The sequence below is a fragment of the Pelophylax lessonae genome (assembly GCF_965119305.1).
Source record: "Pelophylax lessonae genome assembly, chromosome: 2".
Classification (NCBI taxonomy): domain Eukaryota; kingdom Metazoa; phylum Chordata; class Amphibia; order Anura; family Ranidae; genus Pelophylax; species Pelophylax lessonae.
The window spans coordinates 370,575,799-370,595,179 of NC_138769.1; the positions used below are offsets into that span (position 1 = coordinate 370,575,799).

Here is a 19,381-nt window from a genome sequence, read left to right on the forward strand (position 1 = left end):
TTTGATTACCGGTGCTCTTCAAATCTACCACTGCATATTGAGGGGGAGAAGAAACACCATCCACTAGTATTGCATTGGTGTACCAACCCCTTTTCTTGAAAATTGTCTGTGTGGAGCTATAAAAAAGTGCAGTTCTCAATTTCCAAGGCCAGTTCCATTCAGGAATCGGGGAGTGCTGGGTGTGCATCAAGCAGAGCCTCCTTTGCTCTTGACACACTACTTAACCATAACCATTTGAATATTTTTTATCCCTAATCCCACTAGATGCAATTTAAAACACACAGTTGTATTTGTGTGTGCACATTTTAGTTCCAAAAGTTATATTTTAAGTATTGGCTATGTTCTGGTCCATTGTAAGAAATTCTCATTTACTTATAACTAAGTGCTCTCTTTGAATGTATGTGTGAGAGTAGGGATCATATGTTCATTGTATGCTTTTTAATGACAGAAGACAATTGTGTATATTATAGGAGTCTGTGCTAAGACTTTTATTCATATCTGCAAGTATAGCAGCATTGAATAAAGATTGTGATGAATAAGTGACACAAGTTTTATTGCTATGGGATACTATTTTATTTCCTCCTAAGAATAAGAATGGTTTATTTCTTGTGAAATTGAAAAAAAATGACATTTCTTCCTAATGACCAACGTTACTGTCATTTTGAAGAAGGCACCCATTTTTTTTTTTTAAATGTGAGGTATATGTACCAGCAACCAGGGTGGTGTTGTCTAAATGGCAGCACCTATCCACTGTAAATTTTAACTTGGCTTTGCTTACAGGCTTCAGCGTTCCCATGTTATTCCCTGCCAGAGGATTCTTTGGGAAAATCTATATGGTGACTTTTTGCCCAAAAGTGGGTATGGTACCTGTGTTTGGATGTGGGGAGGAGGTGTGTGTGTGTGTGTGTGGGGGGTGTGTTGTGTTTTTTTTTTTTTTTTGCTGGGGTTACTGAGAGCAGTATTTTAACTTACTCAAACTGTGACCTACTGAATCAAGTGCTTAGTTAAATATGTTGCTAATATTATTATTATTATTAAAAATTATTTCTTATCCTACCAGAGACCGCACAAAGCCAGCGCTGAAGAAATGACAAAATATCACAGTGATGATTACATCAAATTTCTGCGTTCCATCCGGCCAGACAACATGTCTGAATACAGCAAGCAGATGCAAAGATGTACGTGGTCACTCAATACTTTGTTCGGAACAGAATGTCCACAAGGGTAGTTCAGGATCAGGTGTTTGCACTGGTGCACTGACATGCGACATCTGCTTCCGATCTCCTGTGGATGGTGTTTGCAAATTATGCTTTCACTATTTTAATCCATAAAATCTATCGGCAGTAACTGGGCTTAGTGTTACCCCTATCGGGGCTTCATTGGTTATATACTTTTTAACAACTTATTTTTGAATAGATCCATGATCCTCCTATGTACAGATGAAGGGGCGTTTTTTGAAGATTTGACCGCAAAGTTTGCTATTGATGCTTAGCATTTGTATATATATTCTAAAATGATGCCCTGGTAATTGTTGGTGTCCTTTTAATAGAGGGGGTAACTTTAGCATTCTGGTGAACAGTTTTTCCGAATGGTGCATTTGAATTGGGCACATATAATTTCATAGTAAACCTTTCTGCAAAGAAATACTTTTTGGTCTTGGTGGAAACCAATAGTTTATCCTCTGAGTACATAAGCCACCAAAGTTGGGATAGATTCACTATAGTAATAATACTGTTTAAAAATGGTGCATTAGGGTACTGGCAACATGATGGGTGGGGGGGTGTTTACCGAGCCTGCCAAATGTTATTGTGAGAGAGAGCAGAAGAGCGAGCTAGGGAATGCTGTAAGCAAATATGGATGACTTTGTGCACATGTATCAATGCAAACTATACATTGATAATAGGCTTATTTCTTGACCATTGAGGGACACAAGAATTCAGATACGTTCACGGTATACTACTGCCTACAGGAGGATTGGACAAATAATTTGTATGCCAGCCTCAGATAACCCCTCTTTTAGCCTACATACGTGTGTGTGTGTGTGTGTGTGTGTGTGTGTTTGTTTGTTTGTGTACCATCCATGGACCCTTCTGGATTGGATGTGTGGGGCTAGCCTGGAATGTGACCTTTGCACACAGGGTTCCACATTGTGGTGGTTTGTAGACCTTTTTGTATACTGGTAAGATTTAGCCATAGAGTATGTTCCAGGTCCTTTGCATTATCTCTGGGCTTGACCCCTTATTAGATTAAAGGCTGGGCTGAAGGGACAATACCCCATTATGTGCATCGCTGGGTGCCTATGAAATTTCTTGCTACTGTGCTTTCTTTACTGTCCCCTTTTAATACCAGCTTTATCTGGCAGGTTCTACTGTCTTTCCTGTGTTTTCAGTGACCTAAAATCTGTCTGACCATGGTAGAATGGGTTTGATTTCTCTACTGCTGGGGCAGACCTCTTCCTATTTGAGCGTTTGGAACAGGTGTCTGGAGTTTTGCGCTTCATTCATCGAAGCCCTCAGAAAAGCCTTTTGCATGAATTTGCATACTCTTCTAAAAGTCAGAGGCTGATTGTGAACCCTGCTGGTTCCTTGGGTAGTTGCCTCAATGTCATTCGGGTGCATAGAAAACCTCTTTAGTCTTAAAGGCTCATCTATGCCTTTGGCTCCCCTTTTTCTTTGTCTCCTGTGCTAAAACACAGATTCATTCACTTTTCCTATTTTCCTTGGACACCTCCCACCCTAGACCGCTTGAACCAGCCCCCATGTCAATTCAGTCCCCGGAGACCCAACCCCCCTTTCAGACCTTCAGAAAAGTCTGTATCTTTGGGAGGTTCAAATTTCTTCATAGTATATTCTTGTGTCCTTTAGTGAACAAGAAAGGGAAAGAAAATAGGATTTTGGCGCTCTGTAGAATCCTTTTCTTGGACTCCATTGAGGGACACGGGGTATAAGTACTACCTGCTACCAAATTAGGCATGCTGAGTTGATTGAGGGGTTATCCTAAGCTGCCCTACTTGTCTGCCAGTGTCCACGATATTGGTACAAAAATCCTTTTTAAAACCTAATACACTTCCAAAAGAAATCTGTTTTAATAAATTCCTTGTAACTGCCATCATCCCAGAACGTAGATCATATATTTGGTTACAGCTCCTTTAGGGTTTTTTGTCTGATCAAGAAAGCAGTTCCTACAATTTTTTTTGGCGTTTTAACATTTCCAGCTCTGTATAAGCTGTACTGTTAGCGTGATGTGGAGGGTGGATGCAGCATCCAAATCTCAATATGAGATCTATTGTACTTCATCTTGGGCAAAAGGCAGAGAAGCAATCAATATGAGAAAATAGTTGATCCCCAATGTTAAAATTATTATATAAAACAATTTGTTGAGCTAAGCCTGTGGTTAGGAAGTATGGAGACTGCAGATATTGCCTTCTCCTTTTGTAAAGAATCAATTCCTTGGCTTTCATACTGATCCAGTACTTGCCGATGAGACAAGTATGCAGATTAGGTTGTTTTTGTTTTTTTATTGTACAGGTTGTTGCAGATTGGCTGTTCTGTCTTCTACATGCTTGTTCCAGGACCGTGCCAAAAAGTATTGAAACCAGATGGCTAGCATTTTTGAGGAGGTTGTGAACCCTTTAAATTAAATCATGTTGCCACATCGGGGTGCTTAAATTAATAAAATGCAAGCATCTAGCAGTGCGTACATCTAGTTTTAAATCTCCTTATAAGCACCGGAGGATCTTTTAAACTGGATTGTTCTTATATGTGATTTCTGGTAAGTCAACTGCTGGTCTGATACCTCCTCCATCTTGTTAACGGTCACTGCAGTGGTGCAGTCATAAGAAGTAATAAAGGATAGCACAGCCTGAAGGATAATGTAGATAATGTAGAATTTACGCTGTAAGCACACAAGGTGTTGGCACTCTTGGGGTACCTTGGAAAATGTTTTGAAACTATACACGGGGGGCATCAAGGTGCCTCAATCACTTAGAAAGTTGGTTATTTGATCGTGTTTGTAACTGTTTTTTTTTTTTTTTTAACAGTTAATGTTGGAGAAGACTGTCCTGTGTTTGATGGTCTCTTTGAGTTCTGCCAGTTGTCAACAGGAGGATCTGTTGGTGAGGGTTTTTTTGTTTTTTTTTTATTTTTCTTTGTTGCATCCCCATTCAAAGACAGTTAAGCCTATATATTTTTTTTTTTCTCTGCTTTACAGCAAGCTCTGTTAAACTAAATAAGCAGCAAACGGACATTGCGGTAAACTGGGCAGGTGGACTTCATCATGCCAAGAAATCTGAGGCATCTGGCTTTTGCTACGTCAATGACATAGTGCTTGCCATTCTGGAACTTCTTAAGTATGTATTCATTGTAAAGAAACCATAGCAGGCATAGAGCTTTTTTTTTTTTTTTTCTTATGCCTCTGTTTTTGTTCTAGGTATCATCAGAGAGTACTGTACATTGATATTGATATTCATCATGGTGATGGCGTGGAAGAAGCTTTTTACACCACAGACAGGGTCATGACTGTTTCTTTTCATAAATATGGAGAATATTTTCCAGGGACTGGGGACCTGAGGGTAAGTGTTAAAAATATAATGGATGTAGTGGTTTGTAATTTAGAAGTATTTAAAGTGGCTCTTTTACGAGGTCACCAAATCACAAAACCTGTGAAGAAAACCACTTTATACGTGCCTGTTAATCAGTCCATTTGCTAAAACGTTAAGATTTAGCAGAGCTTCCAGTACTAATCTGATTCAACACTTTGGGTGCCTGGGATAGCTTGCCCCCCCCCCCCCTCTCTAACCAATGTGGCTTCTTACAACAACCCCTGCGTCACTATTGCCCTTAAATGATTAAAGGGCAGCAGCAGGAACCGCAGCGGCCAATGGGGGAATCCAGCCTGAGATGTCAAATCGAAAAGGTACTACTGTGAACTGTGCTACAGAATGAAGTTTTAACAAAAGGACAGGTATGTATAAAGTGATTTTCCTCAAACCTTTGTTTTCTTTGTGATTTTTGTTGACCCCCCTTGAGAGGGTCACTTTAGAAAAGACGTTTCCCACCCATAACATGTTTATAAATAGGGATTTTTGGCTTCACTCTGACTTCCTAGTCTGTATACCTGAACCAGGTGAATGACCCGAAATGTATATAAGGGACAGTGTAATATGAAGGCACCTAGCATTTGCAGAAGGCAAGGGCAGCTCCCATTTTCTCCAAAGAAATGTTTACTTGAAGCCTTTTACCACCACAGCCATATGCAGGGTAATTTTTACACACACTAAAATGTCCTTTCACTTTCGTTCATTGACGGACACAGCTCCTGGTATTCATAACCATTGGGTTGTACTGCCCCCTACAGGAGTAGGACACTAGGCAGAAAATAATTCTGGCTACACCCATGGGCAGTCCCAGGGGGTATACTCCCTCTCTGCTACAGCCACTTTTTTTTTTTTTCTTCCCTGCCTAGTCAGGAGTAAGAATCTAGTTCCCTGCTGGGATCTTTTGGTCCTGGCAAAAAAAAAAGAAATTCTGTTTTTAGATATTCCTGTGAGATTTACCATCAACTGCCGGACTGGGCAATCTAGATCCAGTGGTCACCCCTGTCTGGCTAGCGATCGCGCTCACGTAGACCTCTGCTCCGCTGGTACATAGCCCTAATGGAGGGGGTGGGGGCGCACGGGGGGGCTGCTGGCCTGCGAGTTAAAAGCCTTGCGAGGTCACATACGACCTAAGTCGCAACGTTCCTCCTGGCCAACAGCCCCCCATTTCAATAGAGGAGAGGGGTTCTGTCTGGAGCTGTGCCCACCTAGTTCCTGGTATGGGGAGTAGCTGCCCCCCCTCTCTCTCCCCCTAGAGGGTTTTGGGGTGGATGTGGGCCCCTCCTTGGGACGGTCGGACCCCGGGTTCCCCTCTTTCCCGCAGGCACCCCCCCCCCCGGTCAACATACACTGGGGCTGTTTGGGTGGTCTGGCCACTGTTCCTGGGGTGGGGGCAGGGTGCTTACTAGCAATGGGGGGTGTGCCCCTGGCAACCGGACGATCGAGTGTGCAAAGGGGGTTTGTACCTGGTGGGGGCTCCTGCCAGGGCCCCCCATCCAACCTGGATCTGTCCTTGAGGCCTGGTCTCCCTTCTGGGTCCCTGTATGCCATTTTGTTGTAGCTTGTGTATTCATATATACGTTTGTGTAGTTTGGCAGCTATTTTGCTGTGGTTTGCTGTTGAAAATAGCAGTGGCCATGAAAGTAGAGCCTTGTGGGCGGTGCCTCAGACGGCGGGAGCCCCTCATCATCCCCTGGTGCTGACTTCCTGGTTGCTGCAGGCGCTTGTTCCTGCGGGTGTTGAGTCTGATGGGGTCCTCTTCGCTGAGGATCGATTGGTGCTTTGTGCCTGGCAACCAGGTGGTGCTGCCAGCGCGGTGGGGGTTGTCCCTTAGCAGTGTTTTACACCTTTTGTGGGGTCTCCTGGTGACTCATGGAGTCTTTGGAGCACATTTCCCCCACCTGATACCCCTTTCTAAGGCTGCGGGTCCCTCCAGGTCCCAACCATCCATCCATCCATGCATTGATGGCGGTCCTGGAGTCCCTTGTGTCCCGGGTGGAGGTGGCTTGCGAGCTAGAAAAAGTGCCCCCCCGCCTTCCCGTCTCATCAGATCCTGAATCTTATTCAGCTGCCGGGGACGTGGGTCACCCTGCTGTATCTGCAACCACGCACGCGCCTGGAATCCTCAGATGGTGAGGATGATTCCCACACGTCTGTGACCGCGCACAAAAAGGCACTGGTGGATGCACTGATTGTATCTGTACGTGAGACCCTAAAGATGGAAGATGCAGCTGAAGCTGCGAGGGAGGCGCAGGTACCCTTTTGGCACTCGCAAGCCATCCAGAGCGGCAGAGGTGTGTTCTTTTCCCTGCCTATTGTGACAGAATTGTTGCTGAAGAGTGGGGACGACCAAAGCGTCACCCTGTGGGGTTCCTAAGCGCTTTACCAGGCGTTACCTCTATGAGGAGTTCCTTCTTAAGTGGACTGTGCCACCGGTGGTGGAACCTCCGATATCCAGATTAAGCAAGGCAACCATGATTCCGGTTGATGGGTCCCTGGCCTTTAAGGATCTAGCTGACGGGGAAGATGGATGCTGTGGCCCGCAGTATGTACACTCTGGCTGGTTCGGCAATGAGGCCGGTATTTGCCATTGCCCTAGTGTCGCAAACTGACCGAGTGGGCTAAGCTCTTACGCCGTGACCTGGAGGTGGAACCGCTAACCCCTACCTTTGCTGAGCTGGCGGACTAGCTGGCCAGGGGCTGCAGTTCATCTGTGATGCCTCTTTGGATGCAGCTCCCCTGCTGGCTCGCCTGTTTTGGCAGTGATCCTTCGGCGTGTCTTTTTGCTCAAGTGTTGGTCTGCGGATCAGACTTCAAAAAAGGCCTTGACTGATCTCCCCTTCCAAGGAGATTACCTGTTTGGAGCTACCCTGGATGACCTCATTAAAGTTCTCACAGGGAGGGGAAGAGTACTTTTCTACCGCAGGCTACTAAGGCCAGCGAAGCCCGTGGTTCAGGGAGCTTTCCTCGCCTTTATCGTGTGTGTTTTTTTTTTTTTTATTAAGGATGCTTACCTTCACATTCCAATATGTGCCAGTCACCAGCGTTTTCTCCGCTTTGCTGTGGGAGAGGAGCATTATCAGTTTGTGGCGTTACCCTTTTAGTCTCGCCTCTGCTCCTCGGGTCTTCACAAAAGTGTTAGCCCCGGTGCTAGCTTTGCTATGCCAACGGGGGATAACGGGCTACTTGAACGATCTCTTTCTGCAAACTGAGTCTCCCATCTGATCTGGTGAAAAACTTGGAGATCACAATACGAACTCTGCGGGAGTTCGGCTGGATTCTTAATTTTCAGAAGTCTGCTCTGGCTCCGTCCACGAAGCTGGACTATATCTGGGCCTGACTCTCTGGACTCGGCCTAAGCCAGAGTGCTTCTTCCTCTGGACAAACTGCTAGAAATTGCAGGCTGCAATTCGCCTCCTGCTGTCCAACAGTTCCTCCTGACTTGCATGCGGGTGCTTGGCCTGATGGGGTCTACCTTCGAGGCGGTTCTGTTTGCACAGTTCCATATGAGGTCCCTGCAAAGGAAGATTATGACCAAATGGGACAAGACTCCGCAGTTGCTGGACATTCAAATCCGGCTAAGTTGGGGAACGAGGGAGTCCCTCATATGGTGCCTTCATTCTCCAGCGCTCCGGCTGGGAACATCCTTCCTCCCCTTGTATTGGACAGTGGTCACCACGGAAGCCAGCCTGTCTGGCTGGGGAGGCGTCCTTGGTAACCATTCTGCTCAGGGGATCTTGATGCTGGAAGAGTCCAAACTACCGATTAATGTCTTGGAACTCCGAGTGATCAGACTGTGTCTGGGAAAATTCGACAGGTTGTCCAATGCGCATTCAATTGGACAATGCCACGGCAGTGGCTTATGTCATTTACCAAGGGGGCACAAGAACTGCTCTGGAGGTAGCCGGCATTTTAAGGTGGGCTAGAACAATTTGTTTTAGCCCTCTCCGCTGTACACATTTCTGGGGTGGAAAATTGGCAGGCATTGGACCAAGGGGAGTGGTCCCTTCATCAGGAGGTGTTTCATCAGCTGTGTCTCCAGTAGGACACCCTGAGGTGAATCTGTTGGCATCTTGGCTCAACAGAAAAGTGCAGAGATTTGTGGCTCGGTCAGGGGATCCTCTGGCGGATGCCGCAGATGCGCTGGTGGCCCCGTGGTTTCAGTATCGGCTGATTTACGCCTTCCCTCTCAAGCTTCTGCCCAAACTTCTACATAGGATCGAGGCAGAAGGGATTCTGGTCCTCTTGGTGGCTCCAGACTGGCCTCGTCAGGCTTGGTAAGCCGATCTGGTGCGGTTGGTCGCCGACGTTCCTTGGAAGCTTCCTCTCAAGGCCCGTACACACGTACCGATCGTCGGCATACAAACGTCGGTGGACGAAGGATCTGCCGATTGTACGCGTGTTAGTATGGTGCCTCCGACAGATGTCTGCGCACAATCCGCGGACAAAAGTCTTTCGTGCAAACATGAAAATATTTGTATGCCGACACCAGAACGGACGATTGTTCGCCTGTCAGTACACAATTCGGCCGACAGACCGCAGATTTGCAAGACTGGGCATGCTCAGAAAATAGAAAACACAGGGAAAGTTAACCATTACATGACATCACTTCTGCAGTCGGCGGACAAAATTCTTGTGCTGTCCTTGTGCTGTCTTTGCACTTTTCAGCAGACACCGACATCCCGGGGAGAAAAGAGGAACATTTGTAAGCCGACCATCGGTACGTGTGTACGGGGCTTCAGGGAGGATCTTCTGTCCTAAAGACTGATCTTCCATCCTGCTTTAGTCGCTGGCTTTAATGGCTTGGCTGAGCTCCAGGTGCTGAAGGATAGGGGTTTATCTGAATCGGTGAGTCCTACACTGTTGAAAGCTAGGAAATTTACTTCTAGGAAGATCTAACATCGTATGTGGAAGACGTACATTGCATGGTGTGAGTCGCTTGGGGTTTATCCTCGCTCCTTCTCGGTGGCTCGGATCCTAATTTTCCTTCAACAGGGGGTTGAACAGGAGTTAGCCTTGAGTACCATCAAGGGCGAGGTGTCGACTTTGGTGGGCTTTTTCCGACAACCTTTTGCCACACACTCCCTGGTGCGTACCTTTTCTTCAGGGTGTCCGACATTTGGTCCCTGCAGTGCGGGCTCCGTTGCCGCCTTGGGATCTCAATTTAATGCTTTCAGCTCTACATAAGCCTCCCTTTGAAAATATTTGGGAGATTCCCCTGCTTGCGCTGTCCCAGAAGGTGGCCTTTTTGGTGGCTATTACTTCTGCGCTCAGGGTGTCAGAACTGGCAGCATTATCCTGTCATTCACCCTATCTGGTGATTCACAGGGATATAGTGGTTCTTTTCCCCCTGTCCATCTTTCCTTCCAAAGGTTGTCTCTGATTTCTCATTTGAATGAAGACATTGTGTTGCCTTCCCTGTGTCCCAGGCCTAAACATCCAAAGGAAATAGCCTTGCATGCCTTGGATGTGGTCCAGACAATTAGGGTGTACCTGGCAGCTACGGAGTCTTTGTGCTCATGGACAAACCTCAAAGGGTTGTCCCCCTTCCTCTGCGACCATTTCCAGATGGATTAGACAGACGGTGGTTCACACCTATTCCATCAGGGATCAGGTTCCTCCTTGTCAAGGCGCACTCTACTAGGGCGCTTGGTGCCTTCTGGGCCTTCCGTCATCAGGCGTCCATGACGAAGGTTTGCAAGGCGGCCATCTGGCCGTCGGTGCACACTTTTACAAAGTTTTATAAAGTGGATGTGTTTGCATCTGTGGATGCTTCTTTTGGCCACAAGGTTTTGTAGGCTGCTGCTTAGAGGATCAGATCCTCAGTGTGTGTGTGTGTGTGTGTGTTTGTTTGTTTGTTTTTTACAGGTGGGCTCCAGTTGTTTGGTTTAGCTCCTGTTGCCTGGTTGGCTAATGTTTAGCCTTGAATTTTTGTTGTTCACACCTCTCATGTTTAACACTGCTTTGGGACGTCCCAATGGTTATGAATACCAGGAGCTATGTCCTGTCAATGAACAAGAGAAAATGGGATTTTTGACTTGCCATAAAATCCATTTCTCTGATGTTCATTGATGGACACAGCACCCACCCCTCTGTGGAGGTATTATTCTCCTGACACTGCTTGTAACAAAGTGCGTTGCTATAGCAGAGAGGGGGAGTATACCCCCTGGGACTGCCCATGAGTGTAGCCAGAATTATTTTCTGCCTGGTGTCCTACTCCTGTAGGGGGCAGTATAATCCAATGGGTATGAATACCTGGAGCTGTGTCCGTCAATGAACATCAGAGAAATGGATTTTACGGTAAGTCAAAAATCCCATTTTTCTAGGTCCTGGTCTCACTTTTTCCTAGCCAATATGACTGGGAATGAAGCTCGAACTGTGCTTCATTAGCTTCACTGGAGGACCTCTGTCTCATTAGAAAACCTGTCGCCTAAAAAAAAATAAATATTAAAGTAAAACTCGCACACTAAGGAAACCCTTTGTTCTTCGGGCCTTCAAACGTGGCCAAAAAATGCAAAGACAGTTGATGGTGAAAGGGTTAAATATAGCTTGTAGGTGTTACCTTGTATTTAGCTGACCTCGGGATCAGAATTTGTGATTTTGGGTGCCATATGGTTGTTTGCAAGCAAATACTTCCTACATGTGGGCTGAATCCTTTTTTAAAGGAAATTAAACTGCATGTGTTGAAAGAAGCCCACAGTTTTTCCTTTGCTAGAAAGTTGATAAACCAGTTCCCTTTTTTATCACTGCAATTCTACCTGCAATCCCAAAGCGCATGTTCGGGTGCTATTCATTTTTCAATGGCTCCTAATGTGTAGTTTTGACACAATTCTCACACAGAAAACTGCAAATTCTGCTGCTTGTGTCCCAAAATGGAGCAGGGGCATCTTTTGGGTGACAAGCTTTGCATTTTATAGTTTGCTGCGATTGCAATGCGATTATCGTGGCAAAACCGCACTGCATTTAGGTGCTATTTAAAAATGGCACCTGACCATGTCTTGCAGTGCGATTTGAGATTGCACGCATAATCGCAGCAATTCTGCTGAGTTCCCCAAACGCTCAATTTGAATGGAGCCTTAGTGCTGCTAGAAGTAGAAGAATTATATATAATTTATTTATTTTTATTTTTTTTTCTTGGTAATTGTGAGGTTTGGATATTTTGTGACAAATTGTGCTGTAATTGCACCAAGGTAGTACAGGAAACGTTTCCAAAAATTGCGCCATGCTGGGTTGCATTGATGTGAACGGGCACCATTGAAAATGGTGTGATTTCCACTGTCTTTCAATTTGGTGAGACTCTAGTCGCACTAGTGCAAATGGAGCCTAAACCTCCTGACAATTAATTTCGGTATCTTTTTGATGGGGATGTTTTGAGCGCCTAAGGTCTTAACACTGGCTGCTGGCACTACAATATGAATTGTAACTCCTGGCAGGTGATGCAGTTTGCTTGAGGTGCTGAGTCAAAGTGAAGACTTGGCCTTCAGGAATAAGGGTGGCTATGCTGTGGAGACATGGTAATGATGCAGTGGAAGATCAAGTTGCGCAAAGGTCAAAGCAGAGAAAAAAAAAATAGGTGTTTAATAAGAGGTTGTGGCAAGCAAGAGGAGTCTGTCTAAGCAGATGCTGAGATCCGTTACAGGCAAGAAGATAACTGGAACAAGCAGAGTTGGCAATACAGGCAGTCAGGCATCCTAGGTCCTTAACAACAAAGCCAGAATAAAAATCTCTGCATTAGGTAGTTTGCAAGAAGAAATGGCATTGCCGCTGTAAAGGAAGGATATTAAAGTAACCCCTTCCACCCCCCCCCCCCTATTCCCCCCGCACACACCTCTCCTGTGTGCACACCCAGCATTAGGGATGCACTCTCAACACACGCATGCCTAAGCAGTCCGATAACAAACATGCCATGACCTGGCACATGACACACTGCCGGATCAGGTCCCTGGATGAACGTGGACCCTGAAATGTACTGTAATTGAGGGTTTCCTATTATCCCTTTTTGAGAGGGTGTGTGGTGTGTGTGTGTTTTTTTTTTTTTTTTATTCTTATCGTGAATGTAAGTTTAAAACTATGGTGGGCCAGAGCAACCAAAACCCCCAAGTGGACAGTTTGGAATTGGGATAAGATTTCACTGTTTAGTATCCAAGAATCGAAAAAAAAGCTGGTTCGTTCTACCATGCTGCGCTTTATAACCCTTTAACTCCTCAGTTTGATTTAATTCTGGAAGGAATAATTTCGTTTAAATTACATTCTGGTTTTATTGTTTGATAAATAGGATATCGGGGCTGGAAAGGGTAAATACTATGCAGTGAACTACCCATTGCGAGATGGCATTGATGATGAATCCTATGAAGCCATATTTAAACCGGTAAGTGTACATGTTGGTGATCAGAAGAGAATATTTAATAACAGTAAAATTACGTTTTGCTCAAGTTGGCTCATGACCTGTTATACCATTTTTTTTTTTTTTTTTTTTTTTTTTTTCTTCCTTTTGCCTATTAGGTCATGACAAAGGTTATGGAAATGTACCAGCCTAGTGCTGTTGTCCTGCAGTGTGGTGCAGATTCACTTTCTGGGGACAGACTTGGTTGCTTTAATCTAACTATCAAAGGTAAGTCTCCTATTTCTTCCTAAATTAGTACAGTACATGATTTTTTTTTTATCCTGTACTGCAAACTTTTTTTCTTTTTTTTTTTTTTTTTCCTAATAGTATTGTTTGTGTGAAATATGTATATGTGAATATACAGTATCTAAACTTTTGGGTCTGTGGAGCAGACAAACTGTCACTTTGCTAATGCAGTGCAAATTGAGTGTCTTCTGATAGTCCAACTCTCTCAGCAATTTCCTATCTGATCCATACTTCCTCCCATCTCTGGAGCTTACCCAGGTATCACAATGTTTGAGGCTGGTTCCTGGGCACTGAAGCCCAAGCACTGTTACCTGGGGGAAGTCCTGTGCACCCCTTTACACAAAATAGTAAAATATTCTCCACGTGTTGCAACCATCCTAACAAGCAGTTATTGTGTGCAAATGTTTTATCCTAAACCGGAAAAACTAACCCAAAAATAACAAGAACTAGTGGTAAGGGATAAATACAAAAATTCAACGCAAAGTGACAGTGTTGTCTTAAGCCTTTTCAACTGCATAGCATTTATTGAAGCCTACAAACAATGCTGCTTCTGTGGATAGTGACACTGGTGAGGGCACAGGTCCTCTATACTTAAGGTGGATGTAAACCTCACATATACCCAGTGAAGTGAAAAGCCTCAGATACAGAGATTAAACAAATCTTCCTACATAAGTTTTACTTGCATGTCGGCTGTCTTCAGCTTTCTACACTGTTTAGAAGTGCACATCATGTTACAAATTTTGTTTCCTCCAACAGTGGGAGGGGAGTCTAGGCATACACTGTGTGTGAGCTGATTGTAGGAAAGGCACCCCCCCCACATAGGCAGAGCAACAAAGAAACTTGCAGAGCTGTACTGTGAATAGACCAGCTCTCTGCTTATCTATCTCTAATTACCCTCCCCGACACATTTCCAGCTGCTTTTATCTCCTGTGTCGGAGAACTTGTCAGAAGTTGTTATGCTAATAACGGAGGAGCCAAGGAGCAGAAAGACGGGACTTTGGAGAGAAATGTAAACACTACAGATATATATGTACATAGGTCAGATTTCATGAATGAGGTTTACGTCCCTTTTTTTAAGTGAAGGTTTGAGCATGTGCAGCATAGCTGTTGCTAAAATTGAATCCAAGCAGTATGCAGCTGTAACAGTTCACTATTTTATTTATTTTTTTCCCATGAACATTTTACATTAGTGTGTTTTTGTTTTTCCAGGACATGCTAAGTGTGTGGAGTTTATGAAGACCTTCAATCTACCATTGCTGATGCTGGGTGGTGGTGGCTACACAATTAGAAATGTTGCCCGCTGTTGGACATTTGAGACAGCTGTGGCTCTGGACACAGAAATCCCCAATGGTTGGTACAATAGTACAATTTGTGTCTGCATTGTGTTTTTATCCAAGGTAGGACATTTGTTAGCATGGAACCAATCAGTTTAGTAAAAAAAGGAAGGCAATGGTATAAAGCAGATGCTTGCATGGGTCATAATAAAACACCAAAACTTGCTAGCGATATTGAAGTTATCTCCACAGGTTTTTAAATGACATAAGATATTAATCTTTTGGCTGCTGCTCCTATTTAAATGCCAAAACCTGGTGCTTGTATACAAGTACACAGCCTTAGACAGTGGTGTCAAGACCTTTTGATTCCCTTGGTGATAAAGAGTGAATTCAAGCTATGCAAAAATTAACCCAGGTCTCTTTATTCTCTTTACAACATCTGACCCAATTTGCTCATTATTCAGAGTACACTATTCTACACTCCTGGGGGAGAGTGGAATCTCCAGATAGTCTATAGGTACCCTCATTTACATGTTGTGGCATCGCCCTAAGCTTCACTGCTATTGGGAGTTTATTTTCACCACTCTAAATACGCTTTGCTCCACACATTTTGTTTGACCTGAAGGTCGCTATTCTATGGGTAATTCCGGAAGATATTCCTCCATCTGAAGTACATTTAATTTGGATGAAATCTTTATATTTGGCTTGTACACTTATATTGCAGAAATGACAGTTAAAAGCATGACTCTCAGAGGCATGATTGGGCTTGTAGTTCTGCAACAGAGGGGAGTGCCACAGGTTGAGCATCCATGATTTAGGAGGTTGAATGTACCTCTGTCTGATAAAGATGCATTGTATGACTTTTTACTGTGAACTATTGACTGTTATGGGAGCAGTACTTTTCATTGTGTGTTAATTGCTGTAACTCAGGGTCTCTTGCATCTGTTCTAGCATGATTTCGAAGCAGTATGCTCTATTTGTATTCTATGCTTTATTTTTATTTAGATATCTTTTATCATCCTTCTACTCATCCTACAGATGTGTTGCTCTGTATAAGTTGGTATAGGTAAAACCTGTTGAATAATCAATACCCGATTTAAGAAAAAAAAAAAAGGAACCAAGTGCCTGCTAGGGGCATCTGAGTGGCATCTTCATTTTGCAAATCTGCATCAGATGCTGTTCTCCAGATTGCGGTTTCATTAGTTGCATTATCCATGTTGAGACCAGAACCTTGTCTAAAATGAATTTGCCCTAGTGGCACCATGTGCTGCTGTAAAAGCTTGTGGTGTGTACTAATATTTTTTCTTTGGAAACAAACTAACAAGTCATGTCTTTTTCATATTGTGTAAATGAAGTCTTCAGTTGTATTTAGACAATAGTACATCCCAAAACAAGTGCTTGGCAGCATTTACCTAATTGCTTGTAGATATGCAGCACCTTGGAAAGTATTGCCACAAATAAAAAGCTTACTGCAATAAACCGAAGTGTAGTGGTCAGGATGGCTAAAACTTTGTTCTTTGCACACAATGTGGACTTTAGGAAATCTGACTTGCAACTAATTTGAGTGGCTAAGTGCAAGTAGCTCCCTTGTAAAATGTAACCATTCACTACACCTATTGAACAAAACCAAATTCTGTTAAGAACAGGTGCATTGCCATTGCATCCTGGTAGTTCCTAAAACCGAAGCACCATCAATATGCAGTTTTCAGTTATCTTATTTTTTTGGACTTGTTATGGTGGAGGCCTTTACTCCATTGAATGGCACGGCAAAATGAAGGGTACCTCTCAATAGATTGCTGAAGTGACGAGTTGGGGGGCTCTGCATTATAACTTGTCACTGCAAACTGTAGGTGCCTAGATTTTGTAAGCTTCCGGTGTGTATTGCAGGAGTAGTTTGTTAAAATAGAGACTGCCTACATTTTGTGGATGGTGGACTTTTGGCCCTGGAGCCAAGCCCTTCCAAACCATTAGACCCAATTTTTTTTAAAGAGAAAAGATCTATATGCCTGTGTTCCAAACCCCAATAGCTTGTACATGTATTTTTAAACATTTAGGCGCTAAAGGGGTGTGACCACATGTTAATACTACAAATTCTAAATGGACCCTCTGCACACATTTGAGACTTGTTCTAAAAGGGCACTGTAGTTGGATAGGATTGGCTATTGGGTAAATGATGCAGATTACAGCGTTCTTAAATTTATATTGATGTGTAGTTTCAATAGGAAAACAGCTCCTTTTCAGTGAAAGTATCTTTGGTTGGTCAAAGATAACCTGTGGCCTTTCATTTTAGAGCTTCCATACAATGACTACTTTGAATATTTTGGCCCTGACTTCAAACTTCACATCAGCCCTTCTAATATGACAAACCAGAATACTAACGAGTACCTTGAAAAGATCAAGTGAGTGGTTGACATTATTTTATATGAATAAAAGTTGCCCGAGAATTAGCCTGCTTTTGACTGCATGACTTTTTTTTTTTTTTTTTTTTTTTAGGCAGCGATTGTTTGAGAATCTACGGATGCTTCCCCATGCGCCTGGTGTACAGATGCAGGCAATACCTGAGGATGCTGTGCAGGATGATAGTGGTGATGAAGATGATGATGATCCTGACAAACGTATTTCCAGTAAGTTGAACTCTCCAGTATTATACTGACCAGGTTGGCCTATCAAGACCTTGCAGAGAAGGTAGTAGGTTGCAGTGTGATGTGATTGGTTAGCTGAGTTGATCTTCTGTTTATAACAGAGTTCAGGTAACAAAGTACGCTAAAATGCAGCCAGCTCATTTAATAAAAGATGAAGTTTTATTAAATGCCTAATCTTGGAGCAAAATTTTCCCTGTTAAACCCCCCTACTTTCTACAAAGTAGCCATAAAAACAGCAGACCCTGGAACAGACATCAAACTTGCTTCTTCTCCATCCCCATGGCTTATACAGGTTCTAAGCAGTGCAAATTATTATCAGGATGTGGAGTTCATGTTCTACTGTGCATGAATACCTCCCTGCCTTGGAGTATAGTCTAATAGAGAGCCAGTTTTCCGGCAGGCCTACATAGAACTGGGTTGTCCTAATATATATGGCTGGATACTGTGCATGCATGTGCAGTACAGAAGTAAGGCTGACTGTTAATCTTGACTATTTTTTTCCTGGTAGGTGTATTGTAGACTGCGGAGAGAGGAATATGTTTAACTGGAGTGTGCTATTTAGTTTCGCTAGGGAGGAGGGGGAATGGACGTGTTCTATCAGAATTCCGCTACCCATCAGATTGTGCAACAGAAGTGATGTTCGGACCTAAAACACTTATTTCGCATGCGCGATGCGTTCCACCATACATTCCACGGCCCTATGCGTTCCAAACTCTTCATGATGTGACGGGTAGTGGTAATGTGATAGAAGACCAATGCAGACATTATACCACACCCAGCTATGTCTCCAATTTCTGAGTATTTTTAGAAATAAAGTGAGCGTATATAAATATAGTATAGGAAGGCCACGGAGGCCACGTTGGTACACTTCTAATCGCTAACACTTTATGCTTTCGAAATGAAACATCCAAACTGCATCACATATTCTATATTTATTTTATATACACTCACTTTATTGTAAAATTACTCTAAAATTAAAGACGTAGCTGGTTATATATCGTCTATGTAGCGTTTCCATAATCGCAGTTGCGATGGGGGCCGTGTCCAGATAACAACATCCTCCTCCCAGTAGGCCATAAATAAATTGGCCAAACTGGTAGCGAACTTGGCCCCCATCGCAACGCCGCAATTTTGTAAATAGAAACTGCCACCAAACCAGAAGTAATTGTGACTGGTTGCAAAAGTAAGGAGGGTCGTCAAACTCCTTCTGCAACAAGGGGAGGGAGTCGTCAGCATTAAGAAAATTCCGCACAGCCTCCAGTCCATGTTCGTGTGAGATGATGGTATACAAAGAGGCCACGTCTGCCGTGGCCAAAAGGTATCCATCATCCCACACAAACTCCTCAAGAGTGGCAAGCACCTGAGTAGTATCCCTGAGGTAAGAAGTGGTGTTAATCAAATACGGTTGTAAATATTCGTCTACATACTTGCCTATCCTGGACGTGACAGTCAATCCCACTTATGATGGGACGTCCTGGGGGTTTGGTTTGATTTTTGTGGATTTTAAACAAGTAGTAAATGACAGGGATTCTATGAGTGGCTGGGATCAGATAAGCTCTTTCCTTTTTGTTTAAAATACCCAAACTGAAACCTTCATCTACCAATAACTTCAGATCAGCCTTATACTTACTGGTAGGATTAGATGCCAGTAGGCTATAGGTGGAGCGGTCTGAGAGGAGTCTATTCATCTCTTGGATATACTCACTCTTGTCCAAAAGGACAATACCACCCCACTTATCCGCAGGTCGGACAATCCAAGTCCTTCCTTTCACAAATCTGCTTAATGCCCAAACGAAGAGTGGAATCAGATTTGGACTTGGATTCTCAATTTTTCTACGTGTTTTAAGACCATTTCCTTAAAAACTTGCAAAGACGAGGCCGTATTGGCAGGGGGGTTGAACAAAGAAGCATTTGTTAGATTAGTATGCTTACAACCAAGGGAAGTGGTGTTACGCGTGGAGGGGTGCATGGGATTAGCCAAGAAATGCCTTTTGATACTGATCTTACGCACAAACTTATGGACGTCAATATACGTCTCGAACTTATTAAGTTGGCGTGGCGGTACAAATTTCAAACCTTTGCTTAGGACCCTTTCCTCCTCCGGAGTTAGTCACCGAGCTTAAGTTGAAAATACCGTTTGTATCTAGTATCTCCTCCTTTTTATGTCGGAGCCTCCTCCCCCCCCTCTGGTGCCTCTTTTCCCTCGAACCCCCTTTTTATCTGGGAGTTTTTCACGGGGGGA

General features: G+C 43.8%; 1 protein-coding gene across 1 annotated transcript in view; it reads left to right on the plus strand.

Moving 5' to 3' along the window:
- The window catches only part of HDAC1 (histone deacetylase 1), a 52,150-nt gene that overhangs the window by 11,851 nt on the left and 20,918 nt on the right, over positions 1-19,381 (plus strand). Inside the window, exons 3-11 of the mRNA XM_082248445.1 lie at positions 1,061-1,178; positions 4,040-4,114; positions 4,210-4,348; positions 4,429-4,570; positions 12,870-12,962; positions 13,097-13,205; positions 14,433-14,573; positions 16,788-16,896; positions 16,991-17,121. Coding sequence (XP_082104571.1) covers positions 1,061-1,178; positions 4,040-4,114; positions 4,210-4,348; positions 4,429-4,570; positions 12,870-12,962; positions 13,097-13,205; positions 14,433-14,573; positions 16,788-16,896; positions 16,991-17,121 — 1,057 coding nt within the window. The remainder of the gene's footprint in view (positions 1-1,060; positions 1,179-4,039; positions 4,115-4,209; positions 4,349-4,428; positions 4,571-12,869; positions 12,963-13,096; positions 13,206-14,432; positions 14,574-16,787; positions 16,897-16,990; positions 17,122-19,381) is intronic.